We start from the raw sequence: 9,189 nt of genomic DNA on the forward strand, positions 1-9,189 counted from the left end.
GATCCAGCATCATCCTTGCTCCTTGCAGAAATAAATATGGAGCAAACTTTGCAGCATAATGACAGAAGAATCAGGATAACGAGAGCATTATCCAGTGTGGATGAATATTTCCAAAAATTGCAGGTCAGGAATTAAGGGGGGCTATAAAAAATGTCCAGTGCCTGTCCCCCGACACATTTCATTATTATTAAATTGGGGTCTGACGGCTGAATGGACAGCGCTCGGAAATCGTAGTCCTAAGAGCCCGGGTTTGATCCCCGGCCAAGGCAGAAACAAATGGGCAAAGTTTCTTTCACCCTGATGCCCCTATTCACCTGAGAGTTAGACAGCTGCTACGGGCTGCTTCCTGGGGATGCGTGTGTGTGTGAAAATTAGGATTAAGGACTTGCTGGAAACGCTATGCGTGTTAGTGGCTATACAAGAATGTAAGAACTCATATATATAAATAAATAAATAAAATAAATACGGGCAACGTAACCGTCGTTGGATTAGTGTCACGTTTGCTGGTAGTCGCTGGCCAACGTTTGTTGGTGTGAACAAGATGCCTCAATGATTTTTTTTCATGCAAATTGCACGTACCATCAGGAAGACGATGACTTTTTTTAATGGGAGCTATCTTAATTATCATAGTTTCTCATTATTTAATTTAATTCTCCGTTTATAAATCATAGAACCTTGCTCACAACAATAAACTGAATTAACTCTACTATTATTGTAAATCAATAATAATAATTATTATTATTGCTATTATTATTATTATTATTATGTCTATTATTATTATAACCGTGACACAGGAAGTCGGAAGCGCAGTAGACAACCTCGTCAACCCTAAACCATAGAAATACCCAAAACCACTCAAAGCTTTCTAACAATACAAACATTACGTAAGTAATGAATAAATATAACATATTTATCCGTTATAATACTGGTGCTGAATGTGGGGAACATGAGAAAACATAATCTCATTTTATAACGAAATTAGACTTAAATATACTGCAGGCGACGTCATAGGAAGTCGACGATGCAAGCGCCAATGTTGTAGAGCGACTTATCCCAGATATATTGTTGTCTGGAGAGTGTTTGATGGCACATTAGCCTCATATACGCAGTGGTTCAATCGTCGCAAATTTAATAGGTGATATTAACTAGCAGAATGCATGTTTATAACAATATGTTGCATAAATTGTCACAAAACATTTGAGATATATTTAAAAAAAAAGTATCGGAAATTCAGGTAAAAATCTGATGTTGGTCGCTGTGAGTAGGTGAGACGCTGGCGTGTGTTCGCTGCCGCGGCTGACGCTGGACAAGATCTCAAAAGATCTCAACTCTCAGTTACTCTAACTTTAATGAACTATAGCAAGAGGAAATAAGATATCACGTCATTTGTACAGGTATAACATTAATTGTATTTAGCGTTAATATCGAGTTAAATAATATTATTGTATGTCTGGTGTGATGTTTGGCGAGCTGGAGGCTGTACTGCACTCTCTCACTAGTAAACTTTTGTAGTAGTGTAATTAATCCTTACCTGGCCAAAAGAATGTAGCTAATATGGCTAAAATAATAATCACCGCTGCTAATACAATAAGAGATATGGAGTTTCAGGTAAAGGTTTCATTCTTTTCCAACTTGATACAATTCAATTATTTTATTAATAACATTCTATTATATATTTACCTGAGGGCCACTAATACTAGTGGCCTCGATGAGGACAGGAAGCCAGTGGCTTGTCAAAGGTCCCCCCAGTTGTCCTATATGAGCAAATTTGCCCCTATGTGAGCAATATATGAGAGATTACACAATATAGATCTAGCTATAAGTTTACCAAATATCCCTATCTCACAAGACGGTTAATCATATATGGAATCAGAAAACTTAGACAATGCATATTATTTTTTGATTAATAAAGTACAGCTATACTTGATACAGTTAGCCCATAACCCCCCCATGGACCTGTTCCTAAATTGAATCATGCGCATATTTCATTAACATACAGCATCCACAATTATTACATTAGGTAATGTCCAGTGTAAAGTATTGTAAAGTTAATAATGTAAAGTATTGTAAAGTACAATGCTTTACATCCTCGGCTTACAATTGAGGGCCCTGTGTTTAATTCCCAGGTGGGACGGAAATGGTTAGGCACATTTTCTTGCACCTGATGTCTCCATTTACCTGTTAGTTAAATAAGCTCTCAGGAGTTAGGCAACGGTTGTGGATTGTGTCTTAGGAAAGTCAGTAGTTGGTATCGATAAGCATAAGTACAGGCTTCCTATTGTACAATAATTAATTCTCGTTGTCGCCGACAATGGGAATTAATTATTCAGATAACTATAATAATAATAATAAATAATAAATGTTTATTCAGGTAAATGTACATACATACAAGATGAGTTACAAACAGAATGTTGGATTTCTAGATAGAGTTAGTACTGTACATACTAGGCCTAAATCCGCTAATACACACTACATTTCGGGCAAGAACTCTTGGAACTTTCCTGAGAAAGTACTGTGCATTTTCCAGTGAGCCCTTGTTGCCAAATTGTCATGTAACAGAAGCTGTGCTTGTTGGGAATGTGGGAAGAGTTGCATGTTTCCTATTTGGATATACTTGTGCTTATACTGTAGTGTCACTTTACAAGTTGACTACATTCCCCCCATGACATTCTCTTTTTTCTTCACCTCAATGTCACCCTCGTAATATAATATCCGGTACTATATACTGTTTTCAAATTCAGTTTTTTCCTGTTGTTGATTTTCTGTTTTTCTTCCCATTTTTTTGTTTGATATTAAGTTAATGTGCTTGCCAAAAACAGTGCTCATTCCTTACACATATTCCAATTTTCTAGTGGAAGCATTTTGTGACTGCTTTACTGCTACAGTAGCCATATCAACATGTAAAATTATTTGGTCATGTCATACCCTGAAAGATATGTTTCAGAGTATCTTTCAGATATCTCTTAAATGCTTAATGGCAAGCTGAAATATCTGGAAGATAATGACAATCTGAAATATCTGGAAGAGATTCGAATTGTGACCAGCTCCTCAAGAATGGGAAACATCCAGGAATAAAAAATATATAGAAGTAAAGAATTTATGTACAGTACTATAAAATACGGTAAAGTACATAGGTAGTACTTATGAATTCAATCTATTGTACAGATTCAATATTTTTTATGAGCTGTATCAGTTACATTAGAACTCCAGCAAAAAATATTATTATTATTATTATTATTATTATTATTATTATTATTATTACTACAGGGTTATTATTACTGAGTATTTTGATTTTTTTTAATGTAGGTTGCACTGTACCAGCATAGACCCAGTGATGTTGTCGTCAATGGTCAAGGAGCATCAGGCAAGGCAGCAGTCCCGTAAGGAAGAACAGGGTGAGTGTAACTTAATTTTGCTTAGCATGGCACAATAACACTGCTACATAACCCACCATCTTAAGTATATTGCTTATTACAAAAAGTTCATAAAATAATTGAGAATATTAATAAAGGAGAATTTTATTTTATGGCATTGAAATGTATGGTATATACTAGTACAGTACCATTGTTGGCAAAAGAAGATATTTTAAACTTATTGATGAGTGGATGCATTTGTAATTCTTACTACATGGGATAAATTAATTGACTTATTAAATGTGATGATTCAATAGTAGATACTAAAGGTATATAGGAGTATAATTTAATAAAATAGTACATACAGTAGATAGGTGCACTAAAAATAAATAAATAAGTAGAAGAATACATAGGTAATTAGTTGAAGCAATTAATGCAATATACTGCTATTTGTACATGGTGGGATTTAGCTTGTTCTGCTTCCGTGCATGATGCAAAATTTAAATAATTTTTTGTTTTAATGCTATCAACTCTGTATTATTTGAGCTGCCAGTGTTAGTACAGTACAATGGACTCCTGCTCTTTGGTCCTGTCTCGGGCCAGGCTTGGGGAGTAAAACTGCCAGAACCCCATTAAGTAGGTATCAATCAGGTATACCCTGAAAGATATGTTTCAGGGTATCTTTCATATATCTCTTTAATACTCAATGGCAAGCTGAAATATCTGGAAGAGATATTTCAGGGTGATAAGAGATATCACCTCAACTGTCAATCTACTGGTGAACTTTTTGAGCTCTTATCATATCTACATTTGAAACTGTGTATGGAGTTAGCCAGCAGCACATCGCTTCCTGATGCATTCCATTTATTAACTACTCTGACACTGAAAAAGTTCTCTCTGCATGTTCTAAATTTCTCTCTGCATGTTCTAAAGTTCTCTGTGTGTGTGTTCTTCAGAGCGGCGACGCAAGGAAGCTGTCCAAGCAAGCAGTAACCTCACACACGCTCTCGTTGATCATCTAAATGTGGGGCAAGTTACTAGTTTTAGTATTTGTTTTCAACTATCATTTGATTTTGAAGTACACATTTTGTAAATTGTTTTGGCACAGTATTAAGTATTAACATATTCTTCACATCTAGAAATAACCACAGTTCTATATTTATAGAAATATGATGATTTTGGAGTGGTAAGGTACAATAATTATAAGAAGAATTGCAGTCTCCGTGGTGTAGTGGTAAGACACTCGCCTGGCGTTCCGCGAGCGCTATGTCATGGGTTCGTATCCTGGCCGGGGAGGATTTACTGGGCGCAATTCCTTAACTGTAGCCTCTGTTTAACGCAACAGTAAAATGTGTACTTGGATGAAAAAACGATTCTTCGCGGCAGGGGATCGTATTCCAGGGACCATAGGATTAAGGACTTGCCCGAAACGCTACGCGTACTAGTGGCTGCACAAGAATGTAACAACTCTTGTATATATCTCAAAAAGAAAGAGCTAAGCCAATATGACACTATAGCACTTGAAAGGGATATGAGAACAAGGAGCTAGGAAAGGACAGGGAAGGAATAGTGCCCAACCACTTGCACCATTGGAGTATCCTTTAAATTTAAAGTATCCTTTAAATTTTCATTACAGTTCTAGATGCAATTATGGTACTTTACTCTTATTGAAATTGTACTTTGTATATTACAAATTGTACAATTGTACTTTGTACATAAATTGTACAATTATGGTACTTTGCTTCTTATTGAACTTTAATACAGTATTTAACATATAACAAATACTGTAATTGGTAGTCATTGCCCAATTTAATTAACATGAATTTTAATGTTTGATAATTAGTCATATTAACATGTGATACTTTGCATTGTCAACAGAACTGATGTCATTTATAACAGCAGCAAAATTTAAAATTGAATGTGCAAAGTGCAAGAGCAATACATAATAACCTCAAAATTTGTTTCCATAATTTTATACCATAGTTGCTATTGTCATGTGAAAAATCTGTTTTTACTCTTGTTTATATATGATTTTGCATTTGCTTCCAGGGTGGCCCAAGCATATCTCAATCAGAAACGACTGGACAGTGAAGCAAGCCAGCTTGAACAAAATGCTACCAATTTTCAGAGACAGACATCCCAGTGGTTGGGTCTTATTTCATCTTTTACAGACTCCATGAAAGAGGTTGGCCACGTTCAAAACTGGGCAACAACAATTGAGTCAGACATGCAGACCATTGCTACTGCTTTAGAATATGCTTATAAAGGTCAGTTTTCTATTTATATGTAGTTATTTAATGTCAATACTTAATTCTGTGCTTCTTATTTACATTACAAACTAGCTTCATTACTGTTTATTATCAACAGTGAAAATGATAACAATGGGAAGTATAAACAATGAAAAGAGCTTGATCCCTCAAGATATATTGAAGTCGTTTTAATATGAAATATTTATGTCTTGCAGTTGAACAACAAGGTGGCATTGGTAGTGGATCAGCAACTTGAAATTTATTGCTGTTGCAAGCAAATGGCCTCATATTATTTTCAAGCACTTGCAGTGATAGAGAACAGGATAATATGGAGTGTGATTTTTTTAATATCAGTATTTCTGAATTCTAGTTGTCATTAAATGTTTTTGAAAGTCTCAAATTATATATTGTAGTGTATTCTTGTAATAAATTTGTGCAGGGAGTGATTGTGATGTTGATACGTATGGAATGGTTTTGAAATAGAGCTGTATGTACAAGGTGTATGTGTTTGTAATACATGATTATGTATGGTATACTTGTGGCATTGTACAATGAATATGAGGCTTCTGGTGTATGAGGATGTGTGATATATGTGCAACATTGGAAGCACAGTGTCTAAATATGACCATTTTGCAACAGATGTTTCTTTAATATTACCCACACACATAAGTGTACATCTATTACATACAAGTTATTTATAAATAAAATGTTATATGACAAGTATAAAGTGTAAATTTGTTAGGTATACAAATTGTATTAGGCAATTGTGTAACTAATTGCATTATAAATTTAAATATTTGAGCATTGCTTTTTGTAATCACATTCATAGTATATATATCATCATAGTCAATTAAAGAAGCACCATCATACTCTAGTAGTTATCCACAACAACAACTCATTCTTACAAACTTCTTACACCATACTTTGTTCCTTACTATATCCTCTCCATTGTTTGCAATTACTTCTTCACACATCATATCCACACATATTCTTATTGGCATTCCTCAACTGCTATTCTTAAATTCACTTGCATAAGATTCCTTAATCTTCTATCATCAACAACATCTTCAAAACCTTGTGTTTTATAAACCTTTGCATTCCACATTTCCCCACAACATTTTCATTCATTAATTTAACGTTTCTAATACCATACATGTTACTTAGATTATCCATTTTTGTTCTTTTTGCAAGTCCCAATGGTAACCATTGGGTTTATCACTCATTAATTTCTCTGTAATTTCCTCATATTCGTTTAGTCACATGTTATTACTCATCATAAATATTAATACTGTATATTGATTGACCTGTTTTAATATCCTAACATTTGATACAATTGATTTACATTTGGAGCTTTTAGAAACCACAGCATAAGTTTCTACAGTCCTTATAAATTTGGGTTTATGCTGTAGATTCAAAAAGTTTAAATTTTCAACACATCCTAGACTCGGGTCCATTACATCCAGCAGTTGACCCCACAGACGCATTCATAAATTTTATCATGCTGTTCATTCAAAACGGAAATTTTATCAAATATAAATTAATATTATAATACATTAGCATATTGTGCATATATAGGCATAGGTTAGGCATTTAGATTCTGCTGGCGATTATTTGTATTTGTAGTACTGTATGTGGTTGAAGCATTTACAGTAACCTAGTCTCGACTCTAAGTACATTACATCCAGCGGTCGACCCCACACACGCTTTCATTATTTTATTTTATTATTATTTTATTTATTTATATACAAGAAAGTACATTGGGTTTGTGAGGATACATAGCATGGTATTTACAATCTTGTAAAGCCACTAGTACGTGCAGCGTTTTTGGCAGGTCCTTAATCTAACAGATAATTTTAAGTAGGTAAATTCTAGCAGAATTAATAAAATTGAGTACAAAGGGCCTCGCGACTGAGTGAACAGCGCTCTGAGGTCGTAGTTCAAGTATGTTTATTGAGACAAGATAGAAATACATCTCAAAGGGATACGGTAGCTTTGGCTATTTCTTCCCCCTCCCCCCCCCCTTTGGGTTCGTAGTCCTAAGAGTCTAGGTTCAATCCCCGGTCGGAAACAAATGGGCAGAGTTTCTTTCCCCCTGATGTTCCTGTTTCCCTAGCTGTAAATTTCTAGCAATTTTGCTAGAAATTACCTTCTTATAATAATCTGTTAGATTAAGGACCTGCCCGAAAATGCGTGATAGTGGCTTTACAAAAAATTAAAACATCAATGCTTTGTACTCTCATAAACCCAATGTATATTCTTGTATGTAAATAAATAAATAAATAAGGTACCTGGTAGTTAGACAGCTGCTGCAGGACTGCTTCCTGGGGATGTGTGCGTGTGTAAGATAAAAATATGTAGTAGACATAATAGACTGAAAAAAAAGGTTAGAAAGGCGGGGTCCAAGAGCTAATAGCTCGATTCTGCAGATCCTGCCCGAAACGCTTTGAGTAATAGGCATTGTATGTACTAGCTCTTATCTATAAACCTATCAATTTTTGTAAAATCTCTTGTATGTATGTACCTTACCTGAATAAATATTTATGTATTTATTTATTTATTTATTTATATAGATACAAACGGTAAATACCCGCTAATAGTTTAATGTACGTCATCATGCGGGTGAGTGTACGACAGTGAGCTCCTAGGCAGTGTTGCCAGGTTGGGCTACAAGTTCAAGTTCAAGTTCAAGTATGTTTATTGAGACAAGAAAAAAATACATCTCAAAGGGATAGAGTAGCTTAGGCTATTTCTACCCCCCTCTACTTGAAGTCCCTCAAGGGGCGCACAAATTCAGTGAGTACAGATACACAAATCACAATACAACATTTAACATTGCATATTAATATAGTAAGTGTTACAATCATTGGGGCAAAATTCTTGTAGTTCCTAAGTATTCTGTCTATCATATCATTATCACACATCCAAACAATTTGAAGTGGTACACTACTTATTTCCTTATTTCTATGGTTATCCATAATTTGACACTTTAATACATAATGGTCTTCCAAGTTCAAGTAGGTTTATTGAGACAAGTTAAAAAAAAAAAAAAAAAAAAAAAAAAAAACTCGAAGATTAGCTTAGGCTATTTCTACCCCTTCCCATACTTCAAGTCCCTCAAGGGGCGCACAAATTCAGTGAGTACAAATACAAGAATCCCATGTAACATATCAGGTTAATATAGTACTATCTAAGAGTATAATAGTGTACATCCACCGCACTAGATTTTAACCCATTAACGCTCCAAGATAATATTCTCACTCTACTTTCATCCATGATTTAATAAAACTACCTTTGCCCTGTCTGTCACATTCCATGAGATACGAGATTTTCTCAGACAGACTCTCCCAACACTGTAACATTTCTGCTTTCTCCTCATTTGCACAACAGCTACTAGCATCAAAGGTGATCTTATTCATATCTAATTTCTTTCTTATTTCTCTATACCGTTTTACTTTAACCTTTGTTTCAACATTTGTCACTACAGAAGGTTGAACGCTAACACTACTAGAAAGTTCATTTTCCTGACTATCCTCTATCATCAATACGTCATGTTCTTCCTTACTTTCTTCAACGCACATTTCACGTCC

At 34.8% G+C, this 9,189-nt stretch overlaps 1 protein-coding gene across 1 annotated transcript; it reads left to right on the top strand.

Annotated features, from left to right (window-relative positions):
* The first annotated feature begins 1,246 nt into the window (after nt 1-1,246).
* On the top strand, nt 1,247-6,902 carry Blos1 (biogenesis of lysosome-related organelles complex 1 subunit 1). The gene is made up of 5 exons (XM_045739521.2): nt 1,247-1,394; nt 3,307-3,395; nt 4,310-4,382; nt 5,403-5,620; nt 5,818-6,902. The coding sequence occupies exons 2-5, from the start codon at nt 3,335-3,337 to the stop codon at nt 5,856-5,858; spliced, it is 393 nt and encodes a 130-aa protein (XP_045595477.1). The 5' UTR covers nt 1,247-1,394; nt 3,307-3,334; the 3' UTR covers nt 5,859-6,902.
* The last annotated feature ends 2,287 nt before the right edge of the window (nt 6,903-9,189 follow it).

Source organism: Procambarus clarkii, chromosome 25 (assembly GCF_040958095.1).
Source record: "Procambarus clarkii isolate CNS0578487 chromosome 25, FALCON_Pclarkii_2.0, whole genome shotgun sequence".
In the NCBI taxonomy this organism is placed as follows: domain Eukaryota; kingdom Metazoa; phylum Arthropoda; class Malacostraca; order Decapoda; family Cambaridae; genus Procambarus; species Procambarus clarkii.

Coding starts and splice junctions, on each gene's coding strand:
- Blos1 (XM_045739521.2), top strand. CDS start 3,335: ATGTTGTCGTCAATGGTCAAGGAGCATCAGGCAAGGCAGCAGTCCCGT. Junction 3,396..4,309: donor GTCCCGTAAGGAAGAACAGG/GTGAGTGTAACT, acceptor TGTGTTCTTCAG/AGCGGCGACGCAAGGAAGCT. Junction 5,621..5,817: donor TTTAGAATATGCTTATAAAG/GTCAGTTTTCTA, acceptor TATGTCTTGCAG/TTGAACAACAAGGTGGCATT.